This window comes from Podarcis vaucheri (genome assembly GCF_965113315.1).
Source record: "Podarcis vaucheri genome assembly, chromosome: 12".
Taxonomy (NCBI): domain Eukaryota; kingdom Metazoa; phylum Chordata; class Lepidosauria; order Squamata; family Lacertidae; genus Podarcis; species Podarcis vaucheri.
The window spans coordinates 8,520,720-8,546,461 of NC_138750.1; the positions used below are offsets into that span (position 1 = coordinate 8,520,720).

Genomic DNA, 25,742 nt, shown 5'->3' on the forward strand with positions numbered 1-25,742 from the left:
GAGCAGCATGGAGAGTGGTGGTGATAGCGTCTTCTGTGGATCTATTTGCCCTGTATGCAAACTGGTAGTTGTCAAAAGTTGATGGAAGACAGGAAGTAATATGACGGCGCACCAGTTTCTCAAAACACTTCATGATGATTGGAGTCAGTGCAACTGGTCTGTAGTCATTCAAACTACTGATTGTGGATTTTTTAGGCAGAGGGACAATAGTTGACGACTTCAGGCAGGGTGGGACAATAGACTGGTGTAAGGACTTATTGAAGATCTTAGTGAAGACCCTCGCCAGCTGATCCGCACAGCCCTTCAACACCTTTCCAGTGATACCATCAGGTCCAGCCGCCTTCCTCGGATTCACCATCCTCAATACTTGTCTCACCTCGTGCTCCTCTACAGTGAATGAGGGGCCCCTATGGGCTGGTGGCTGTAATACCGGCGTCTCAGGTGGCTCCTTCTCGAAGCGAGCAAAGAAGAGGTTAAGCTCCTCCGCCAGCAAAGGGTCACCGTCGACAGCGCCAAGGTTAGGTTTGTAGTTGGTAATATGCTGAATCCCCTGCCACATCTGTCTTATGTTGTTGCTTCTTAAATTATCCTCAATCCTCTGCCTATAATCCAGTTTTGCCCGTCGAATACCCCTCTTCAAGTTTGCTCTTGCCACACTGTAAAGCTGCACCTCGCCCGACCTGAAAGCCCTGTTCCTTTCCCGCAGCAGGCACTGGACCTCTCCATTCATCCAGGGTTTTTGATTGGGATAAAACCGGATGGATTTATTTACTGTGACAGTGTCTGTGCAGTGATTGATATAGCACAGTACTGCCGCCGTGTACTCCTCCAGGTCCGAACGATCGAAAATATCCCAATTGGTTCTCTCTATGTCAATGAGGATGTCAATGACGAGGTTTTAATAGAAACTTTTCGTCAGAGGTTCCCACGTAAACCTCAGCCTGTAGCGAGGTTCCGGAGGGAATACTTTGCCACCACCGACGAAGAAGAGGAGTTGGAGGGGTTCACAGATTCCGAGGAGGAGGAGGATTCAGCGAGCCAGGACGGCGATCGATGGAGGGAATTGTTCGAGACGTCTGAAGATGAAGAAGGTTCTTTTCGGGGTTTTACCTCCTCACCTCCCAGAGGAGAGGAAACGGGAGGGGGTGAGGGGGGCCCTGGAGGGGAGGTGGATGTCAGGGAACTGCCATCGGAGGAACAGGTGGTGGAGGGGCTCAGGGAGGTTGGGAGAGAATCAACAGCTGAAGCAGGAACCAGCAGGGGGAGGAGTGGATCTCTGAGGGAATGCGAGCAGGTGGGAGGGCTCAGAGACACTTCCAGCGAGAACAGTGGGGAGGTATCTGAAGCTCCCATAGGGAGACCCATGCCTCGCCGGAAACTGTCACGCCGTGAGTCCAGAAGACGTGTTTCCGTTAAGGAACTCTTATGCTGGAAACGATTCCGAAAACAATCACTGTCGGAATCTGCAAGTGATTAGAGCAGACATGTCTGGGGAGCTCTGTCACACACAGAGGTTTGTGGGGTTGCACAAACTCTGAGGGACTACGATTTTACGCACAAGCAGCTCATCATCCCATCACAATAGGTATGAGTAGTTTTCCACTTGCTCTGCTCCTTTCCCAGGGAAAGCCTGGTCCTTAGCTCTAAATCAAAGCAAACATCAATCTGGAGAAAATACGAATTGCCATTTGCTCTAACTGAGCACTGAAGACATACCACGCAAATATCCTGCTTTGAGCAGGACATTCTGGATTGACAGAAACCGCCCTAGAAGCTTCCTGCAACAGCATAGCTGTCAGCCTTCCTTTTTTTCGTGGGAAATTCCCTTATTCCAGCGCCGTTTCCCACTGCTTTCCACTGCTATCCCAGATTGTTAAATATCCCGTAGACTGTCCCCAGGACAGGTGAGGCTGCTGATCCCTTATTTTCAAATCTGAAAGTTGACAGCTATGTGCAACAGGCCAGTGCTGAAAGTTGTATCAACGGAAGTATAGTGTCTTCTGATTGAGGGGAGTCATAGTCTTGCTCTATTCTGCCTTTGTCTGACCACACCTGGAGTCCTGTGTCCGGTTCTGGAAGCCACAATTTAAGAAGGCGTTTGACAAGGTAGAATGTGTGCAGAGGAGGGTGACCAAGATAATCATGGGTCTGGAAGCCAAGCCATATGAGGGACAGTTGAGGGAATTTGGTATGTTTAGCCTGGCAAAGAGGAGATATGGTGGCCATCTTCAAATTTTTAAAGGGCTGCCACATGGAAGATGGAGCCAGCCTGCTTTCTCCTGCTCCAGAGGCTAGGACCCAGACCAATGGATTCAAGTTTTTAACTAAACAAGAAGAGCTTTCTGTTTAACAGTGGAATTGGCTCCCATGAGAGATGGCGGACTCTCCCACCTTGGTGGTTTTTATGCAGATGTTGGATGGCCATATGTCATATATGATCTGGTTGAGATTCCTTCATTGCAGGGAGTTGGACTAGATGACCCTCAGGATCTCTCCCAACTCTACAATCCTTTGATTCTATGAAACAGGATGCTGAACTAGAAAGACTCTTGCTCTGTTCCTGCAGGGAATCTCTTGGCTTCTTAATGGCATTTTGATGTGTTCAAATAGTCTTTTAAGTATATGCACTCACTTTTTAAATGTGTTGTTTTCCAGAAAAGTTGCACTTACAAGGAGCATGCATTCTGACTGCTGAAATATTTGGACCACATATAATTAAGTTGTGAGTATTAGCGCGTCATATAAATAAGTAAATATGTATGCTGAGTAGCCATTTTATACAGAGGCTAAAATATTCATTCCCAGTTGGTGCCTGACAGGTGTCCAGATTCATCCATCATTTTATTTACGTTGTAAAGTTGCTGGTTGTTTACCTTTATTATACCTTTCAAAATCTTTCTGGGTTAGTCGTTCTCCTTCACTTTTTAAAAAGGAACCATAATAATAGCATAAAAGGTAAAGGTAAAGGGACCCCTGACCGTTAGGTCCAGTCATGACCGACTCTGGGGTTGCGGCGCTCATCTTGCTTTATTGGCCGAGAGAGCCGGCGTACAGTTTCTGGGTCATGTGGCCAGCATGACAAAGCCATTTCTGGCGAATGAGAGCAGCGCACGGAAACGCTGTTTACCTTTCCTCCGGAGCAGTACCTATTTATCTACTTGCACTTTAACGTGCTTTCAAACTGCTAGGTTGGCAGGAGCAGGGACTGAGCAACGGGAGCTCACCCCGTCGTGGGGATTCAAACCGCCGACCTTCTGATCGGCAAGTCCTAGGCTCTGTGGTTTAACCCACAGCACTACCCGCGTCCCAGTAATGACATAGGTAAAGGGTAAAGGGACCCCTGACCATTAGGTCCAGTTGCAGACGACTCTGGGGTTGCGTCGCTCATCTCCCTTTATTGGCCAAGGGAGCCGGCATACAGCTTCCGGGTCATGTGGCCAGCATGACTAAGCTGCTTCTGGCAAACCAGAGCAGAGCACGGAAACGCCATTTACCTTTCCTCCTATTTATCTACTTGCACTTTGACATGCTTTCGAACTGCTAGGTTGGCAGGAGCTGGGACTGAGCAACGGGAGCTCACTGACCTTCTGATCGGCAAGCCCTAGGCTCTGTGGTTTAACCCACAGCGCCACCTGTGTGACATAACCAAGCTTAAATAAGGTTGCATCACACCAAGGAAGCCAATGATGCAGGGCAGAGGTTTTCAACCTTTTGAGCCCATGGCTCCCTTGACCAACTACATTCTTTCTGTGGCATCCCTGGGGGGCTCAGGAGCCCAGTTGGTCACCCCTTGCCTGCAGAGCTGGCAGCCTCTCATCCCTTTTCAAAAACCCTCGCTTGTGGAGTGTGTCCTCAACCTTCTCTCTGCTCCCCTCACCTTGGGAGTCCTCTGGGCAGCCGCAGATGCCGCCCCGGCCTCTGAGTTGCCCCTCTCTCTCAGCCCCAAATAGAGGTGCCTCTTTAGCCTGCCCAAGCACCCCTGGGTGAGCTCTGTAGGCACCATTCACCTGGGGAGCTTGTAGCCAGGGCTGCTGCAACAAACAGCTGTGCAAGCCTTTGGGAGGCAAAGACATCAGAGGAGGGAAGCAAAGAGGGACAGAGGCTAGTGTTGCCCACAGCACCCCTGACCATCATTCAAGACACCCCAGGGCACCACAGCACACTGGTTGAAAACCACTGTTGTAGGGGGAAGGACCTTAGAAATAGGACCATAGGAACATAGGAAGCGGCCTTTTACCGATTCAGAACTTTGGATGATCTAGCTCAGTATTATCTGCAGCGGCTGTCAGGCCCTCAAGGGTTTCAGACAAGAATCTCTCTTAGTCCTACCTGGAGATGCCAAGGATCAAACCTGGAACCTTCTGCATGAAAAAGCAACTGCTCTGCTGCTGAACTACCCCCTTCCCCAGATATGTGCATGTGTGCAATACCTAACACATGTTTGAGGATCCTCTGTGTTGCACTAAAATATAAGAGGATGTTTGTGTAACACAGCTCTGTGCTCTCTCGTTTGACAATGGAGTTGCTTAGCAATTAATGGTCTGCTGGTGAACGTAAATTGAACTGTTCTAGCTAACCTAGCTTGCAGTTAATGTAATTTTCTTCTTGTTTCCAATTTCTGACCTTAATCCCAGCATTTCAGAGCCTTGTAAGCTAATGTAACCTCCTTTCAGGTTAGTGTTGGTGAAGTGAAAACTTGGTGATTATGTAATTATATATCTTTTGAGTACATAACCTAAAAATGAAGCAGTTCTTCTATAATCAAGTAATTCAGTAATATCATATTGATTAATATAGCACACATTCAACAGCAAGTCTGACCAAGGCTTGGTAAAAGTCAAGAGGATCACTGAGATCCACCAATATGAAAATCCGTGGTACACTTTTAGTCTTTGTCTTCTCTGTAATTTGCTAAAATAGGGACAGCCATTCTGCTGTTTCATTTATCCACTGCTGCAAAAAGGTTTAGAATCTAGGGCTGAAAATAATCACAACCCAGTCCAAATCACTGAGCTATGGTCAAACGGGCCTATATTAAAATGGATCTTAAATTGTTTTTGTTTTTTTAAGATTTACATTTCCACTGAAGGAGCTGGTATTTAGTCAAAAGAACCTAACTGAGTCTTTGCTTTTCGGCATCATTTCCTTTCAGGATGGAGCACAAAATGAATCCAGATGTGGTGTGCCATTCCATTGGCTTGTGCAAACAAAAGCCAGGTCAACCATTTTGTCACCTGTACCCCCCTCCTAAGGTGAGTTCTGCTGGAAAATGAAAGGCCATCTTTAAATTTCTTGTTCATAAGAGTCTATCCAAGAAAGAGGGCATCACTCTTTCAGTCTCAGAACCACTGATACATCAGTGAACCACTTTTAATCTGAATGAAGCATTGGTAGGTTAAGCCAATGGTCAAATGCGTTAAAGATTGCACCTGTTACTTGGTAGCTTTCTTCATGCTTGTACTTTACCTTTCTTGCATCCCTTTTTGTTCATTCATTCATTCATTCATTCCATTTCCCCCCTTACTTTTCTTCCAAGAAGCTTAGCAAGGTCCCATGCCTCCCTCCATTTAATCTTCACAACACCCTGTGATGTAGATTAGGCTAGGAGATAGTGATTGGTTCAAAGTCACTCCCAGCAAAGGTTGGGCTAGCAAATACCATTTTATTTCTAGAACAGCATAACTGTTAAATTTATAGCGAATCACATATCAGTTCTATTTAATGGCATTTCTACTGGAGAAGAGATAGAATAGCTTTCCATATCTTTGAAAACACAGACTCTTCTGAGATCAGCAAAGATGCAGCGGATGCAAGGATCTTTGTTGTGTAGACTCTGAATTCAGACCTGGGTTCCCAGTTCTTTGGGAAGACTTCCTTTGTGCCCACAGTGGGGTGATGGGGGAAGAAGAACCATATGCAACCAGTGATATAGGCTGACCTCCCAGCCAGTCTGCAAACTGTCAGTATGGTGGTGGCCAGTGCTATTTTTCTAGAAAAAGAGGTGCCGGAATTCCCCATGGGCACCTCCCTCGTTCCCTTAGAATGGTAATGGCACCCACCCGAAAGGTGCCAGAACTGAGTTCTGGGGAGTTCCAGCTGGAAAAGCCCTGGGGGTAACTATATTGGATGCCAGAAAAAAGAGAAAGAGGAACTCAGTCCACTGAGGGGAGGTCAATCTACAACTGCTGGTCATGACTGCTAAGTGGAATCCCCTTGTTCCAAGGCAATATACTTCCATTTCAGAGCTGTTGGGGAATGCTATAGGGTACAGCAGTGTCCCTTTTGTGAGACTTCCAGAGGCAACTGGCTAGATGTTTTAAAATGCAAAAGCATGATCTTTGATCCAAGGCAACAAGGCAATTTTTAATATTCTTTAAAATAGCTTGGTTTGCTCTTTGTAGTGGAATTAAACCTTCGTGGCTCATGGGCATGTTAATAAAATATTCAGAATGGATGTAGGTACCATTGAAATAACGATCACACCACAAGAGTTGCAGTGTCTGATTCATGGGGACAGCTCCAGGCATTTGTGCAGTCTCTTTGCCGCCGCTGGGAAGCTCGGCATTTCTTAGGGCCTGCCATTCCGGCCATCCAAATGACTAGGCAATCTGAGCACTCAAGCAGAAAGAGAACTTTTGTTTCCCTGCCTTCCCTTCTGGCGAGAGATATTTCACTTGCTTCGTGGTTCGTTCGCAGGCTGCAGTGTGACATTTGACAGAATCAGACGTTACACAGTGGCAGCAAACGTTGAACAGAATAACATATAGCACCTTCCCCCCAAAAGCGGTAGATAATTTCCTATACAAATCTGCTTTGCTTGTAACCAGCTGCCTGTGTCATGGCCTAGAAGGCAAAACCTTATCATGCACCTACTGAGATCATGCCATCAAACATTCTTTGATACCCAGGACTATGGCTTAATTCACATATTATTACTACCTGCTCTGTTGACTCTTTTCCTACGGTTCAGGACTGGTCTTGTGCCCCTTCCTTCCTCCACACAAGACCTGAAATGTGTGATCTAGGGACTTTGCATTCATAGCTGTACACGTGTGGCTTCTTTCCCCTCGAAAAACTGTGGGAAATTAATGTTGCTATTCCAACTACAGTCATACCTTGGGTTAAAGAGGCTTCAGGTTAAATCTTTTCAGGTTACGCTCCACGGCGACCCGGAAGTAACGGAACGTGTTACTTCTCAGTTTCGCCACTCACACATGCACAGATGCTCAAAATGACGTCCAGTGCATGTGCAGAAGCGGCGAATCGTGGTCCGCGCGTGTGCTGATGTGCAGACGCGGGTTGCATTCTGCTCATGTTGCAAACAGGGCTCCGGAACGGATCCTGTTTGCAACCAGAGGTACCACTGTATAGGTAGCCATATGTCCTGACTGAGGCAGTCAGCTCTGCTACTGTTCTAAACTGTTCTTGTTATTGTTCCGTTACGCATCCATTTTGGCCTGGTCTCTTCTCTGAAATAGCTTGACATCTTAGTTTCCAACTGCCCCGGAAATGCCAAGACTGTCACAAAACCCTAAAGCTATTGCGCCTTCTTGCTTTGTCATGCTGAGTCCCGAATTCCCATCCTTGTTGAGGAACGCTAACTGGAAATAGCTTCACATTGGGAGAAGAGGTGGGAATAGAGAGCTGCCGACTGAGGCCACCTTCTCCTCCTCTCTAACACCTCCTTTGCCACCATTCCTGAGGGTCAGAGGGAAGAGTCTTGTGCCAGGTCCGAGGGATGGAGCCAGCCCAGCCAGCCCACTGGTAGAGTAGCAACAGGCTGCCACGGGAGGCTGCAACTCTCTGGTCTGGCGGGCCCCTAGCCACTCACCCAGCTGGCCATGCCAAATAAAAACAAGAAGGAGAAAGTGAGCCCCGTATTCCAATAGTTTCATTCAAAAAGTGGTCTTCAGCCTTTCAGCGCTTTGGATTGAAAGCTAACAATTACATTCTTCTTCTGCATTATAGAAGGCCATAGTAAACAAACAGATGGTCCTCTTTTAATTATTTCCATTAGGCAGAGTGCGCAGAAATGTTTATGATTATTCATTTATTTAGATTTCTAACCCACTCTTCATTAAAAAATAATCTCAGAGCAGGGTACGATATAATAAAGCTAATGCATAATAAAATATAAGTTGTGTGAAACAAAACACCATCAGCATCGTATGATGCTGTGTCATATGTTATATAATAATAGTATGATTTCCCCCCACTATTAATCGCTCTTTATCATCTTATTCTCCATAAAGCTGTTTCTTGGAGAAGCTCCACAAAAACGTCATGAAGTACTTTGCACTTCCCAACAACCAAAATGGCAACAACTAAAAAGCAACTCCAGTTGGCTCCTTATTACATTTGTCCAGTCTAATGTGATTAGGGTGATGCAGAACTAAAACCAAATCATTATCCTTCCTTTAATACTTTCTTGTAAGTGGCCCATTACCAGTGCCATCTTAATTAGTAGGACGGTGTGACGGACAGAAGAGTCTGGTGCTGCAGTGCCTCTGAATCCCACCAGAGGGCTGAAGACTCTCTCTGATTGGCTACCCAAAGGGGGTGGAGCCAGCACTTTGGGAGGGCGAATAAAAGGAATTGTACTTTGTGAGGAATAGAACTCTCAGCACCCATAAACCCTAAAGAAACTACATTTCCCAGGGTTCTTTGGGGGAAGCCATGTCTGTTTAAGTGGTATGATACCTCTTTAAACATATGGCACAGATGGGGCCAAAGATTAGAATCTACCTTTCCATAATTAAAACCAAATTTTGGCTGAGACTTTTTGGAAGCACGTGAAAGAATAAAGTAAAGAGTATTGACAGGTACTTGCTGTTGCACAGGACTAGGCCATGCGTGAACAAGTTGCTGGATGAAATCACAATGTGGTTTCAAGATCCCTGTGGACTCTGTGCAGGGCACTTCTTACAGATCAGTAGAGCTGTTGACAAGTACCTAGAGATGTCTGCAGATTAAAAATGAGTCCCCTTGCCCACTCCAGTTAAATCCAGGTGGCCTGCTGTGTAAGCTGTGCTTTACTATTCTTATTTTTCCAGTTTGGAGCAGATCCAGTGAGTGTTGATGAAGATTCTGATTCCTACATTGAACACTCCATAGGTTCTTTCATTTTAATGCATGGAGATATTGTCCCCGTGTAGGAAAAGTGGAGGTGAAAGTGAATTTAATTTATAGTTCCTTACCTCCATGGGGAAATGGACAAGCTTTTTACTGCAGCTGTAGCCTGTGATACTTCACCGTGGGAGGGCTGGGGAGCTTGTGACCCTCACGGGTAGGCAAACTAAGGCCCAGGGGCCGGATCCGGCCCAATCGCCTTCTAAATCTGGCCTGCAGACGGTCCAGGAATCAGCGTGTTTTTACATGAGTAGAATGTGTCCTTTTATTTAAAATGCATCTCTGGGTTATTTGTGGGGCATAGGAATCCGTTCATTTATTTATTTTTCAAAATATAGTCTGGCCCCCCACAAGGTCTGAGGGACAGTGGACCAGCCCCCTGCTGAAAAAGTTTACTGATGGGAAGTGTCCAAAAACATCTAGCAGACCAGAGGTTCCCCACTTCTCTGGTACAGTGGTGCCCCGCAAGACGAATGCCTCGCAAGACGGAAAACCCGCTAGACGAAATGGTTTTCCATTTTTGAGCTGCTTCACAAGACGATTTTCCCTATGGGCTTGCTTTGCAAGATGAAAACGTCTTGCGAGTGTTCCGATTTTTTCCCGCTTCCCCCCCTTTTTCTAAGCCGCTAAGCCGCTAAGCCGCTAATAGCCTTTTAGCCGCTAAGCCGTTAAGCCTTTAATAGCCGCTAATCCGTTAAACCGCTAATAGCGCTAAGCCGCTAATAGGGTTGCTTCGCAAGATGAAAAAACCGCTAGACGAAGAGACTCGCGGAACGGATTAATTTCGTCTTGCGAGGCACCACTGTGTAAGGGATTCTGTCTCACTGAGCATACTTTCACAAACTCCCGTAAGCGCACTCCAAAATCTAATCTCTGAATACCACCCAACAGACGTTTGTTTTCTGTGGCTAGCAAAGCTTACTTCGGATATGAACCGTCAGCCTTAAGCAGATTTATATTCCCTAGCATTGACAAACAAAAAGGGCTTGCAGAGAAATAAATGAACATTTACAAATGGAATGTGATGGAAGGTAATCAAATAATTGATGGTGGATCCAGAAAGAGACAATTGATTGTGCCCTTGCAGACACATTCTTTATTCCCTGCCCAGCTAAGCCTCAAAAGGTAGGAATTTTCAGAGTGTCAATAGGAATAATATGCTGCTTTCTTTTTCTGTTTTAGATGGGCTTCAGTGTGGCTATAAAGGAATCAGAAAGTATGGTTGCAAATCAGCTCAAGGTAAGGAAGGCTGTTTTCACCATGATTGCGCCTAATCAGAACTGGTTAAGTCTGAAGCCAGATGAATATAAAATATTCAGAAATGTTCCTGAATAAACATTAAGCATTGTGGAAAGCCTTGCTTTTACTGCTGTGTGAAGAAAAATGTAACCATTAAGGATAAAGGAATAACAACAAAAAAAGATATTGAAATGGGGACCCAAGATAAAAATATATATCAAACACAAAAGAGATGTCTAGGTGTCGGGGGAGTTAATTATAGGAACTTCAAATGTTCTGCTGAAAGATTCTCAGGTAGAAATTGTCAATTACAGACATTTATCCCTGGCAAGGATCCAGTGCTCTGCACTTGCTATCCCCCTCCTTTTCTCCTTACTCCGGTTTTGACAGTATGTAAAGAATAGTGGTTTTCCAGTTTAACATCACGCCTAAAATCTTAAATCCCAAATGTTCCTTCCCTTGGGAGAAGAGCTGTGCTCTTCCTTCCAATTTATATATGTTTGTTTATTTATTTTGCTATGGCCTAAGTTTTAGCTCAATGGAGAAAAATTGCCTTCACCTTTTTGGATTTGAAGAAGAAGAAGAGTTTGGATTTGATATCCCGCCTTTCACTCCCCTTCAGGAGTCTCAAAGCGGCTAACATTCTCCTTTCCCTTCCTCCCCCACAACAAACACTCTGTGAGGTGAGTGGGGCTGAGAGACTTCAGAGAAGTGTGACTGGCCCAAGGTCACCCAGCAGCTGCAGGTGGAGGAGCGGGGAATCGAACCCGGTTCCCCAGATTACGAGTCTGCCACTCTTAACCACTACACCACACTGGCTCAATTCTGACACAACATTGCTGAGATAGGTGGACCAATGGTATTTTTTAATTTTATTTTATTTTGTTCTATATATTTATTTATTTATTTATTCATTTAACTTCCATATCTCCCATTGTCAGAAAAAGGGGAGACGTTTATGACATAGACCACCACAAAGTCAATACAAAACATGATATACGTCCAATATAAGAATCAAAACAGCTATATAAATGCAATTATAAGCAGAGGAAATAGATAACAGCAGTGGTATAATGCAATATGACATCAATCCTGGCATGACTGCACTGGTTGCCAATTAGTTTTCATGCCCAATTCAGAGTGCTGGTTTTGACCTAAAAAGCCTTAAACACCTGTTATGTACTGAGTTGAATAGGATCCAAACTGCAGCAGTCTGATTGGTCCTAGAACAATAGGATCCAAAATGCAGCAGTCTGATTGGTCCTAGAACAATAGGATCCAAATTGCAGCAGTCTGATTGGTCCTAGAACAATAGGATTCAGAATGCAGCAGTCTGATTGGTCCAAGAACAATGCAGCAGTATGATTGGTTGGCAGGAACCACCCAATCATGCTCCAGTTATAAGTGAATCCACAACCTGATTGGTTTACAGTAGAATTCCAGAATTAGCCAATCATGTGCAGCCCATTGTGTAAATAATGTATATAAAGCAGATACTTTGAGGGGACTTTCATTCATTCCTCCTCACCACTATGAGCTGAATAAAGAGCATGAAATCACTTTGCGATTCTGAGTATATTTCAACACCACAGGACTGCAGTTCTTCAAGAATCGCCTCTTCCCCGTATGAACCAACCGGGACCCTGCAATCATAATCTGAGGACCTTCTTTGTGTTCCTTCTCTACCAGAGACCCGGAAGGTGGGAAAAACATGACTGGGACTTTTCTGTGGTGGCTCCTGTTCGTGCAATGCTCTCCCTAGGGAGCCTCATCAGGGGCATCATAAATAAATGCAAATTCTCATAATAGCAGCAACATAAAAAATAGGGGGGACACGAGTGGTCTAAACCACTGAGCCTTGGGCTTGCCAATCAGACGGTCGATGGTTCGAATCCCTGTGACAGGGTGAGCTCCCGTTGCTCGGTCCCAGCTCCTGCCAACCTAGCAGTTCAAAAGCACGTAAAAGTGCAAGTAGATAAATAGGTACCGCTCTGGCGGGAAGGTAAATGGCGTTTCTGTGTGCTGCTCTGGTTCACCAGAAGCGGCTTAGTCATGCTGGCCACATGACCCGGACGCTGTCTGTGGACAAACACCGGCTCCCTCGGCCAGTAAAGTGAGATGAGCGTGCAACTCCAGAATCGTCTGCGACTGGACCTAACAGTCAGGGGTACCTTTACCTTTAAAAAATAAGGGAGGGAAAGATCAGCAGCAGGGTATGTAAAATACAAAAAATAAAATAAAAAACAAAGAATCTTCACTCTAACCAAAAATAGCTCTAAATCATGGCACCAACACAGAAAATGTCTGACCCTCCCAGCTCTCACCTGAGACCTTTCATGTCCCTTCCCAGTATCTCCACCATGGGAGCATTTTCCTGTGCTGCTCAATTTCTACATTACTTTCCCATGCTTAGGTATTCACTACTGCCTTTAAAATTGAGATGAGGGTGTAAAACATTGCATGGGAAGATGCTGTTTGAACTCCAGGTATGCTGATCTCATGTTACCTAGTAGCATAGGAGGAAAGCAAATCCGTTTGCCTTCGGGCTAGATATACTTTCACTTTTATGTTTCAGCTGAGCTGTACGGTTTGCTCCCTGTTTTCTGTGGGTATTTGATTGCAGTGCAAATGGCTTTCTTTTCTTTCTTTTTCTGCTGTTTGCAAAGGAATTATGATATTGCTTCTTCCCAGGTTATTGCTGTGAAGCTGGTCGCGGATGTAAAAATGTAGATTTCTAATTAATCCCTAGGTTAATGCTGAACAGTGATGCCAGGGCAATAAACAACACCCTGTAAATAAGCATTTTCAACTCAAGTTTAGAAGCAGCTGGAGGCATGTGAGCATCTTCAGATAATTATTACCTGCTTTGCTGCCATAAATTGCTTGGAGGGAGAGGGATGAAACAGGAACGCAGCAGAAGTTGCACAGCCAAAGCTTGGGCCCCGTCTGCACTATAAATTGAAAGAAGTTTCATACCACCTTAAACAGTCATGGTATCCCCCAGAGAATCCTGGGAATGCTTGTCCTCAGAAGTCTTAAAGGTAAAGGGTAAAGGGACCCCTGACCATTAGGTCCAGTCATGACTGACTCTGGGGTTGCAGCGCTCATCTCGCTTTATTGGTCGAGGGAGCCGGCGTACAGCTTCCGGGTCATGTGGCCAGCATGACTAAGCCGCTTCTGGTGAACCAGAGCAGCGCACGGAAACGCCGTTTACCTTCCCGCCGGAGCGGTACCTATTTATCTACTTGCACTTTGCCGTGCTTTCGAACTGCTAGGTTGGCAGGAGCAGAGACCAAGGACGGGAGCTCACCCCGTCATGGGGATTCGACCCACTGACCTTCTGATCGGCAAATCCTAGGCTCTGTGGTTTAACCCACAGCGCCACCCACGTCCTGGGAATGCTTGTGCTCAGAAGTCTTGGGAGACCCCTATTCCCCCAAGGAGCTACAATTCCCAGAATTCCCCAGGGAAGGCTATTGACTATTAAATCTACTCTGATAATTGTAGCTGTGTGAAGGGAATAGGGGTTCCCTAACAACTCTCCGCACCCTTAGAAACCACAATTTCCTTTGGGGAAAGCAGTATGACGCTGTTTTGGCTGTATAATCCAGATGGGGCCTTAGTCTCTTTTCAGATGATACCTTTATACTGCAGGACTTGCCATCTGCAGATTCGGCTCAAAAGGACTCTGTCCAAGACCAGGGGAGCTACTGGCAGTCAGTGTAGGCAATACTGAGCTCAATGGAACAGTGGCCTCATAAGGCAAGTTTATGTTACATCAATGGTGAGGTCGTGTGACTAAGGACCAGAAGTGTTGCTTCCAGAGCTTCACATGGAAGCTGCTATGTGAATTTCCAACTTGTCATCTTCTGAAGCACCAGAACCGTGGATGCTCTTTTGCAACATGGTCAGAGGGGGCCTCATCTTCTCTCATGGCAGACACTTTGCCTTTTGAGCAAATGAAGATAAAGCTTTTTTCCCATTTTTTTCAGCCCATGCAGAAGAAGTTCTGCCTGTGGGGCCACTTAAATATAGTGGATGGACAGAGAGCTGAACTAGGGGGAACTGGATTTGAATCCTTGCTCAGGTCTGAAACAGCCACACAGAGAAGAGATCAGGGGCACAGACAGTAGCAACATCCAGAACAGACCAAGGCCCGGTTTTAAGGAAAGCTCCAACAAGGGCTCCTGCAGTGGCGTAGCGTGGGGGGTGCAGGGGGGGGCCGGCCGCACCGGCCGCAACATCTGGGGGTTAGGGTTAGGGGGCGCAAATCCATGGGTTAGGGGGCGCAAATTACTTGCCTTGCCCCAGGTGCTGACAACCCACGCTACGCCACTGGGCTCCTGCAAAACGCAGGTCAAGGAGTAGTTGAAGTAAACCAAGGTTTCAGTAGACAATTTCCCAGCAACGCTGGTGGCATTTTGGGATGTGTGGGAGGGAGTAGACTAGCAGCGGTGCCTGTCAAAAATGTGAAGTGTTTGATGTTAATGCAACTTTGAGAAGTAGATTTTTAATCTACTTAAAAATTCCAAGCCGAAAAAGGGAAACTTTTTTAATGCTACTTACAGATGGGTTTAGACATAAGTATGTCAGTGAATGTGGGGGGGGGGGATGCAGTGCTTTATATTTATTCAAAGTGGGAGTTTCTCCTCCCGCACAGTTTCCAGATTGGCTTGTCTTCCTATCTGAGCTGCCTTTAATTTCAAAGGATTCATAGCACAATGCAAAATGTCACGACTCAGTCTGAAGCTGAAAAGCGAGCACGTTTTCATGTTCCAAAAATCCACAGCCGCCCCGAAGGCTTTAAGAATATATCCTGGAGGTTATGTTCACATGAGCTGGTAAAATAGTGGGCATAGCCAGGGGGTGGGGGGGCTGCGCCCCCTAAATCAAGTAAATAAATAAAAATACTTAACGGACTATTGCGTAAGATAACTCGGTGCTGCCCTCCCCCAACATAAATCCTGACTACAGTGGTGCCCCGCAAGACGAAATTAATTCATTCCGCGAGTTTTGTCGTCTTGCGATTTTTTTCGTCTTGCGAAGCACGGTGTCGGGAAAGTTTTGGAAAAGCTTCAAAAATCACCAAAGTCTTTAAAAACCTCAAAAAAGGCAACCACACCGAGTTCTATGAGTTGCTCGTCGAAGTCAAGTCGCAACTGTATTAACGGTGTTAAGAAAAAGGAAACAAACTTGCAAGACGTTTCCGTCTTGCGAAGCAAGCCCATAGGGAAAATCGTCTTGCGAAGCAGCTCAAAAAACAAAAAACCCTTTTGTCTAGCGAGGCATTCGTCTTGCAAGGTACAACTGTACGCCTATGTGTTCCATACAAACACACCTATACATAAATACAAATTACTGTAATGAAAAATAATGCCTACATATTCTGGTTGTAGCACATGTCTCAGAATGTACTGTGCTGTAATAGTGGAAGGGTTATATGAAGACAGCCAATGAATGAACAAAAAAAAAAAAGGTTACATGGTGCTTTGCTATGGTAACTGAGTATAGGAGTAATTTTTTTGTGCCTTTTGTGTTGCATCCCATAGAAAGGGAATATATAAGCCATATGGGATTTTTCTCTTTCCTTTGTATGCATGGTTATCTGAGTGTATTGTCTGGAACTTCCACTCAGTAATGCTGGTTCCACTGTCAGGTTATCAGGGAAAATGTGCCTGTTTCATTTTTTCGCAGCAAACCTAGTGCAAAGTGAATAGTTCACAGTTCTTCCGTGCTCCTCATATGCTTCAAAATCATGAAATGCAGCAAATGGACAAAGGGCCATTATTCTTTTAACATGACAAATTATATGGTTCTAGCCTGGAGCTTATCACAGTGGTCCCAGATTTTGAAATGATCGGCTCTTCAGATGATTGAATACATGTACCATGGATTTATTTGAGGGTGGATGCCCAAATGATGGACATTCATAAAGATTTATGGCATGCATACCTGCATGCATACAACCCCACCAACAATGAAAACCTCATAGCTTGAGGGCAGTTCATGCCTTTTATATCCTAGTGATGAATTTCAACAGATGAATTTATTGTTTTCATATACAAGATGAAATTCACTGTTTATCAAATCACATTTTAAATAAGAAAGCCTCTTATTTCAATGACAGCATTTCCCATTGAGGGAAATAAATATTTTTCTCCTCTCTTAATATTTTAATATGAGGGACGCGGGTGGCGCTGTGGGTAAAACCTCAGTGCCTAGGACTTGCCGATCGCATGGTCGGCGGTTCGAATCCCCTCGGCGGGGTGAGCTCCCGTCGTTCGGTCCCAGCTCCTGCCCACCTAGCAGTTTGAAAGCACCTTTAAGTGCAAGTAGATAAATAGGTACCGCTTTATAGCGGGAAGGTAAACGGCGTTTCTGTGTGCTGCTCTGGTGCCGGTTTGCTAGAGCAGCTTCATCACGCTGGCCACGTGACCCGGAAGTGTCTGCGGACAGCGCTGGCTCCCAGCCTCTAGAGTGAGATGAGCGCACAACCCTAGAGTCTGTCAAGACTGGCCCGTACAGGCAGGGGTACCTTTACCTTTACTTTTTTAATATTTTAAAGGTAGAGTTGTTGTGCTTTTGAATATGAATGTTGACGTTGGTCAAGCTGAAATTTCAGTCACACATAGCCCCAACCACCAAGGTGGTTTTAAACATTTGTGCTGAGAAGGTTTTTGTTCCCTCCCTCCTCTTGGATCTAAGGCCTGCTAAGCTTGCCAACTCTGGAAGGCTCTGGGACGCTCTCCTGAGATCATACGAGTCCCTGCAAGATCTTGTGCAAGTATCACAAACCTTCCAGGGCCAGTGCAGCAAGCAGGCCTTGTCCAGCAAGGAAGGCTGGGAGCACAAAATCTCTTTTCTTAAACCACAGAGCCTAGGACTTGCCAATCAAAAGGTCGGCTTGTATGGTAAGTAAGGTACATCAAACACCAGCATAAAATTAAGAATTTAGGCGTGTTAAAGTTTGAGAAGAATGTTTCCATTGCTGACTTTCTGCACAGCTGTGAATTTGTTTGAATTCTGTTTAGCCCAGGAATTTGGAAATACAGCCATGTTAGTTCCCGAAAGTCGCAAACCCAGAAATGACTGTTACGCTTTGCGAACTATTTTTGGAAGCTGAACGTCCGACATGGCTTCCGCGGTTTCCGACTGGAGCTTCAGGAAAGCCCCCCTGGTTCCCTCTCCTTCCCATTCAGAAGACTCCTCATCTTGGAGTAGCCCCTGATCTCCTCACAGGGGCAGGGCGAGGATGAGGCCGGGTGCTGAGCAGGGGAGGAAGGGGCCCTGGTAGAAGCCCCCCCAGAGAGCCTTCCCTTTCCCCTAGGGCAGGCGGGTCAGAGGGTATCTCAAGGTCTCAACCCCTTTCTTCAGGCCCACATCCACCCTCTCAGACAGGCGGTCCCAAGGGGGTGGGCTCCCTTGGGAATCACTGCCCCTCCCACTTTGGCAGCATTTGGGACGCTAGCGCCCCTGGGTGACCCGTGTAGAGCAACCACTTGATGCTCTCCTTCCACCTTCGTGAGACACCTTCACCTCAGTCAATGCCTCCTTTGGTAAAATAGGTGGTTGACCTGGCCATTGCTGAGATATATCCAACATCATTTGAAATATACTTGGAGTCAAGTGTGCATTTCATTCTCTTTATTCAGCCATAGTGGTGAGGAGGAATGGAAGTTCCCTAAGAATGTCTGCTTTATATACATTATTTACACAATGGGTCCCACGTGATTGGCTAATTTCGGGATTCTCCTGTAGGCCAATCAGGTTGTGGATTCCCTTCCACCTGGAGCTGGATTGCGTGGCTCCTGTGGACCAATCAAACTGCTACATTCTGGATCCTATTGTTCTAGGACCAATCAGACTGCTGCATTCTGAATCCTATTGTTCTAGGACCAATCAGACTGCTGCCTTTTGGATCCTATTCATCTCAGTACAGTGGTGCCTCGCAAGACGAAAAGAATCCGTTCCGTGATTCTCTTCGTCTAGCGGTTTTTTCGTCTTGCAAAGCAAGCCCATTGATGGATTAGCGCTATTAGCGGCTTTTAGCGGCTTATCTGCTGATCGGATCAGCTGATAAGCGGCTTAGCGGCTTAGAAAAAGGGGGGGAAGGAAAAAACAACAGCAGGAACTCGCAAGACATTGTCGTCTTGCGAAGCAAGCCCATAGGAGATTCGTTTTGCGAAGCACCTCCAAAATGGAAAACTCTTTCGTCTAGCAAGTTTTCCGTCTTGCGAGGCATTCGTCTTGCGGGGCACCACTGTACATAACACCATGGATTCCAGTTTTCCCCTATGGGAGAAGCAAACGCTGGTACTTAGTGTGATAAGTTCCTTCTCTCTAGGCAGAACTGGGATCTGGCCCTCCCAGGGGCTGCGTAGAGGGGAGGCTATCAGATGCTGAATCTTGGAGGGTTGCCCAGAGGACTAGGAGACTTTTGGTCCAGGGGCCTCCTATTTTTTCTTCCCTTCTCGGCCCATTTCAGGATTATTTCTGCTCTCCCCTTCACCTGGACTAGTTAAAGGGGCCAGTAGGAACCTTTTCTTTCATGCAAGTGAGCAAGAGGGGCATGTTCCTTTGAAATCACTGTGTTCCTCTCCTGTTCCTTAGTTGTTCTTCTGTGACTATACAGTTGCTTGCTCAAGCACAGGTTGAACTGGAGCAAGGGGCTTGTCTCTCCCCCAAAGTATCCTCTAAGTGTTTTTTTAGAGACTTCCTGCCAGTGGTGAGATGGGCAGAGACAAACCCACATTTTGGATCCCCGTTCTCCCCTACAGAGAAAGAAGTAATCATGCTAAGTTCCAATGTTTGCTTTTCTCCTCCTAGGAAAACCTTCATCGGTTATCAGGCGTGTGTTCAGTTCCTTTTCTGAAGCGGCTGTGTGAGAAAATCCAATCGTATGTATTATTTTCTTTTTTAAAAAATAAATAAATCTTTATGCTACCCATTGATTAAAATATATTTTTAGTTTACTGCAGAAGGTAGATATCACACACACACAAAACACCACTTCTCAAACTCCTCCCCATTATATTCTCTGAGAAAGGAGATATAATCTGCCGGATAATGTTGGTGCCACAAGAGCCCTTTGAACACTTACAGATCAAAATGCTGTATTCATAGATATGTTGTCATTTGTTCTCCATGTGCTGATGTTAGTGCACTTTTAAATCTTGCTGCCCGTGTTGGCTTTGTGACTCTGTTCCACTATATACGTAGAAGGCCTAGAAGCTGGAAATGTGTTAATAGCCACTTAGCACACAGGTTATAAAAAAACCCTTTCCAGCAGGGTAAGATTTATGCGAAATTTGTGTAATGTCACATTTCGTGAAAACGTCACTGACTCCCTGTATATTAAAGATGCTAATGCCAGCACACGAAAGAGTAGCTGATATTATCAAGGATGGATGCAATAAATATAGTGTGAGTTAGAGGCAATGTCTGGGTACTTTACAGTGGGGACAAACAGCCCTTTTTACATCAAGGGCCACATTCTTTTGGGGGTAGTCTCTCAGGGGCCACTTGCCAATTGTAGGTGGAGCCAAAGTCAAAGAGAGGCAAAAGTATTATCCAGAATCATTTCCACCCTGCTTCAGTTTTCACTATTGGAAATTGGATTAGAATTTCCAGTCTTGTGTCAGTCTATTCAGAAGTAAGTCCCACTGCGTTTGATGGGGTTACTCTCAAAAACTGGCGGAGGAAGGGGGGCGGGGGAGCACATCGCCCCTGGCACCATTGGGGAGGGTGGTACCATCACAGCTGCCCTCTGACAATGCACCGTGCACCCCCACCATGTGCCACGCCCCCGGGATGCACGCCAGCCACGCCTCTGCCTGCTCTCCGCCCCTGGTGCTGGAGCATGCAGCTTCACCACTGCTCTCAAATAAGTGTTATGGGGGGTGAATTATAAGAACAGTCCAATATAGATACTGTTCTGGAAAGCAAATGAAATTAATTTTTTCTGACTTTAGTGTACTAGACCATAGCTGTCAACCGTCCCTTATTTGGCGGGAAACTCCCTTATCCCAGCGCCGTTTCCCGCTGCTGTCCCAGATTGATGATATCCCGTAAATTTCCCGGGTTTCAAAGGAAGCAGCTCCTCTCCCTGCCGGTCAGGGAGGAGGGAGGCTCCAACTGTGTTGCTTGGCTGCGTTGCTCACCCAATAAGGAGTCTAAGACCGACTGGGGGGGTGGAGCTTGCATGCCTTGTGCCAATCAAATTGGCCACGTTGCCTGGGGACTCGCCTTTGCTCAGCGCTTCCCAGTGGAGAGGTGACGGTGGTTTTCCTTGCTGCATCTCCTTTGCCGGTTTTGCTGCGCTGTGTGAACCACCGCTTGAGGCTTCGTTCGGCTGCTGGTTGGGCTTTCTGCCTTTGGCTCAGAGGGGCTCAGAAGTTGAACATACCTGTGCTCGGAATTGGATGGATACATCATTGATGGCCCACTCACCCTTGCCGGGGAAAAGGTCTGTCTGGAGCAGAGGCACATGGTGGGGGGAAAGGAAATCCCTTATTTTGGCTTATCCCTTATATTCGAGGCTGCTGGTCCCTTATTTTCAAATCTGTAAGTTAACAGCTATGGGCTAGACACACACTATATGGCAGGAACCAGCCAATTAACGATCAGACAACTGGATGGGGTTCCTTCCCCCAAGACATATAAGCCGGAAAGATGTTTATTCAAAAATCATCCATTTATTTTAATACAGTAACATACTGTTCATCCCAGTTGTTCTGAATCTGCACCAGGAGGGGGGAAATGGTTTCAAATGTAAAAAAAAAAGGGGGGGTGAACAGAGAGGAAGGCACACTGATGGTATGCTAGAATTGGGGCAGCTTCAAGAGGTATCAGAGGCTGCATAAGATGAAGTCAGGGGCTGCATGTGGTTCCTGGGCCTCAAGTCACCCACCTGTGCCTTGTAGAAAGAAAAGGGGAAGCAGGACTAAAGGAAATTATTGATTCTAATAACTCAGAGCACCTGGCAGCACAGATATTTTTTATCTTTTAACTAACACCATGTGGTTTATGTCATTGCCTTACTACATTGTTTATGACTCTTGCTCTTGATTTTAGCAGAGTAAGGAGGAAAGCTAACGGACCAAAGAAAAACCCCCAAACAAAATCTCATTTTAAACAAGCGTTTTAGTGTCAGATACAGATTTACTGCATAAAATCTGTGATACTAAATCCCAGGGCTTGAGAGTGAAAATCATCTGGGTAGAAAGTAGAAGAAGCTCCCACTTGTGATAATAAAAGGATATAGCCTTGAAGCAGGTTTCTAAGGAAAAGGTCGTTTTTTCTCAAAAGCATATTTTAAGCCAAGACTTAGGTACCTTTCTGAAAACCATTTCCCCCCCCCCACCTCCAGGAGTTGGGCTAATTTCATACTCTAGAGCAGGGCTGGAGGACCTTTGGCCCTTCAGATGTTGCTGAAATATAACTCCCATCATTGCTAGCAAGCATGGCCATTGGACAGCGATGGAAGGCAGGACTAGTAACTTAAGGCTGCCATACATCTGGGTTTATCGGACTGACAAAATAGTGTCCAGGCAGTTTTTAATTTGGACCATATGTCCATACTAGGGCTGGGCCGAGGTATCAACCAAAACCGGTTTGAAGTCCATATTGTGATACTGGTTTGATCATTTTTGACCTGGCAATATATCATGAATCATTGTTTGTGAGTGTGTGAGCGCACTGTGGAAGAATCACAATGTGGGGAAAACCTTGAAACCAATCAGTGCCTCGATATAGCTCCATCCTTATTTCAGACTGTGATACAGCCAAACCTCTTCTTACGTCCGCCTCCGCTTGCGTCTATTTTGCCCGCCGTCCACGGCAAACCCGGAAGTAACCGGTGGGTTTGCCACCATTTGCGCATACGCAGAAGCGGGCAATCGCTGCCTGCGCACAATGGCGCCTCTCCTAGTGCGCACAATGGCGCCTCTCCCATTTCGACCTCCGGATGCACCTCTGGAACGGATTATGATCGCAGGTAGAGGTTCCACTGTGTATCAGTATATCACAATGTTTAGCTGGTGGTATATCAAGAAGTTGAAAACCAGATATCGCCCGGCCCTAGTCCATACCTATGAGCTGTTCTCCATCCAGAAAGTGATGTTCGCATGAGCTAGGGCCTATACTTATATGGAACTCCACAGTTACAGTGCCAAGGATGAAGGAAAGCAAGAACGAACTATCTGTATTCCGTACATGTAAGGGAGCTCTGACCGCCACTCTGCTTGGATAAGCTATGTGAAATTCACGTGTGCAAATGTCGATCAACAGAGGCTGATGTGCACAATGATCACCAACCAACTTGCTCCAGATACATGTAAAGGTTGTCCTGGTGCTCACAATGACAAATGTGCTTAGTTTAATATCAACTCCTAGGCCAAAGAATGAAAACTGTTTTTTTAAAGCTCTTTTCTATATATCCCGTACTTTTCTCTCTATAACACACAGATTTTTTTCTCCTAAAAAGTAAGGGGAAATGTCTGTGCGTGTTATTGTGCGAATGTGTGGTCCCTGGAGCCGACTGGCCCGAGTGCAGGGGCAAAAATCAGGCAAAAATCAGAGAGGAAGCTGTTGCTTTCCTGCATTCTGCCTCAGGGTCTTACTGCCCACCCTCTTCTGTTTCTGTTTTGGTTGCTGTTTGCTCAAACGGAACAAAGAGCAGGGAAAGCCCCTCCCTCCAGGCAAGCAGAGGGGAAAGGAAAGGATCGCGTCCTTCCTTCTAATTCGTCTCCGTGCTCAGGTGCTGCTGCGTTCAGGGAAGCATTTTAGGGACTCGCAGGCAGCCGGAAAACATGCAGGTGGGAGGGGGGGCTGGCTTGGGTGGGGGAAAAACTTTTGCCTTCCTTTCCTCCCTCCCATTAAACCCCTCTCCTGCATTCTTAGCCAGCTGCTTCTCCGCACACCCCTCTCGTGCTCCTTGTCCCTTCTGTGTTTTTCCTTCCCTCCCCACTTAAAATGTGGTTACAAAGCACGGATCCACATGCATCCTCAGGATCTTTGCATTGGGTCACCCCAAATTCACCATCAGATCACATAGCATGTCCATGGCTACAGCCTGCACCAAAAAAATCACGCACCCACTGTTGCCTGGGGCCACAATGGTGCAGAAACGTGGTTACAAAGCATGGATCCGCAGAGATTCTCAGGATTTTTGCATTGGGTCACCCCAAATTTACCATCAGATCACATGTCTGCGGCCACAGCATGAGGCACAAAAATGATACATCCACTGTTTCATTCAGAATTCCCCCCCCCCTTGTTTTCCTCCTCTAAAAACAATGTGCATGTTATGGTCAGATGTGTGTTAAAAGGTAAAGGTAAAGGTACCCCTGCCCGTATGGGCCAGTCTTGCCAGACTCTAGGGTTGTGCGCTCATCTCACTCTAGAGGCCGGGAGCCAGCGCTTTCTGCAGACACTTCCGGGTCACGTGACCAGCGTGACGAAGCTGCTCTGGCGAGCCAGCGCAGCACACGGAACGCCGTTTACCTTCCCGCTATTAAGCGGTCCCTATTTATCTACTTGTACCCGGGGGTACTTTTGAACTGCTAGGTTGGCAGGCGCTGGGACCGAGCAACGGGAGCGCACCCCGCTGCGGGGATTCGAACCGCCAACCATGCGATCAGCAAGTCCTAGGTGCTGAGGTTTAACCCACAGCGCCACCCGCGTCCCTGTGTGTTATAGAGCGAAAAATACGGTAATAACAATTGCTTGCAGAATAGATGTGTGTGCCGTATGTTAGAGTTGTTAATGGTGCAGAAGTGATAAGCGGAACTCTTGATAGCACTGTTTGCAAAAAAAAAAAAAAGGGAAAAGTGTTTGTGATCATTGTGTTTATCCTTCCAGACTTATCCGTAGTAAGTTACCTTTCGAAGACCTTGATGGAGATAAATTTAGTCTTTATCCGGTAAGTAAAGTCATATGCCAGCAACAAGATTCTCACAAGAGTCCCTTCTAGTATCTATAAAACCCATCACTTTGTAAAGCAGTAGTCCAAGACTGTGGGGTACTTTCTATTATTTTGAAATATTGTTTCCTTTATGGTGAAGAAAAATAATTATTCCTTTTATATTCTTTCTGGAGGCTTGGCCGTGGAAATCCATTGCCCAGAGAAGCAAACTACTCTGCCAAAGTGTGTCATGTTTATTGAATTATTAATAAAACATGAAGCTAGCTTATATGAAAAAGTATTAAAATTGTCAGGGTGTCTTATTTCTGCATGAAAATAAGCAGTGTGTCATTTTTTAAGAAAAGGCAGCTGGGAGGTTGGTTTATGAATCTCTCTCCCCTTCTGTAGTTAGATTTTTATTTTAGATGTTTAATGGTTGGCTGGAAGGGGGCGGAATTACAACGCTACACTTTTCTTCATTTCTCTTCCTGGTTAGACCTTAAGAGGATATCACTGGAGAGGTAGAGACTGTGACGATATCCAGGCCTCTGTGTATCCTGGCAGACGGTAATTTGGGTGGTTTAAATTATTCTCTCTTGTTAGGACAAATCACTTCTTTAGATATTATATTATAGCTTCAGGTTTCCCCAATAAAATGGGTAGTTTTGTGGGACTCCAAATAGTTTGCCCTTGAGAAGGTCTGCATGATATACCGTATGTGGGAACTGGTGTAGAGCGGATTTAGATAGTCAGGATAGCCGCATAACAGAAACATGGGTTATGCATATCCTGAATTGCTATCTATTTATTGTTACAAAGTATTTTATTTATTATAAAATATTTTAATGCTACTTTTCGGCACTGAAACATTCACAAAAACGCGCAACATCATGTATCAAATCTGTATCTCTTTTTAGGCATTGCTGTTTTCCCATACAGTTATGTTAAAAAACTTTTTTCTAAAAATTCTTGAGCGTTTGTTCAGGGCTTCATCCATTAGCATCAGTACTTTACATTGATAGTCTTGATGCTGGGGCAGGTGCTGGGAAAAAGCATCTGCAAAACATGGTGTGAAGTTACATGACTTCACACCAAAGTGAAGATTAGAGAACTGGGCAAAAACAAACAAGATGAATTTTTACAGGGAGAAATGTAAAGTATTGCACTTGGGCAAAAAAAAAATGTGAGGCACAAATACAAGATGGGTGACACCTGGCTTGAGAGCAGTACATGTGAAAAGGATCTAGGAGTCTTGGTTGACCACAAACTTGACATGAGCCAACAGTGTGACGCGGCAGCTAAAAAAGCCAATGCAATTCTGGGCTGCATCAATAGGAGTATAGCATCTAGATCAAGGGAAGTAATAGTGCCACTGTATTCTGCTCTGGTCAGACCTCACCTGGAGTACTGTGTCCAGTTCTGGGCACCACAATTCAAGAAGGACACTGACAAACTGGAACGTGTCCAGAGG

The 25,742-nt window shown here is 45.7% G+C and overlaps 1 protein-coding gene across 1 annotated transcript in view; it reads left to right on the plus strand.

Moving 5' to 3' along the window:
• AOAH (acyloxyacyl hydrolase) overlaps positions 1–25,742 on the plus strand; it is a 101,266-nt gene that overhangs the window by 32,741 nt on the left and 42,783 nt on the right. Inside the window, exons 4-9 of the mRNA XM_082192851.1 lie at positions 2,656–2,722; positions 5,153–5,252; positions 10,312–10,368; positions 19,195–19,265; positions 24,229–24,289; positions 24,768–24,838. Coding sequence (XP_082048977.1) covers positions 2,656–2,722; positions 5,153–5,252; positions 10,312–10,368; positions 19,195–19,265; positions 24,229–24,289; positions 24,768–24,838 — 427 coding nt within the window. The remainder of the gene's footprint in view (positions 1–2,655; positions 2,723–5,152; positions 5,253–10,311; positions 10,369–19,194; positions 19,266–24,228; positions 24,290–24,767; positions 24,839–25,742) is intronic.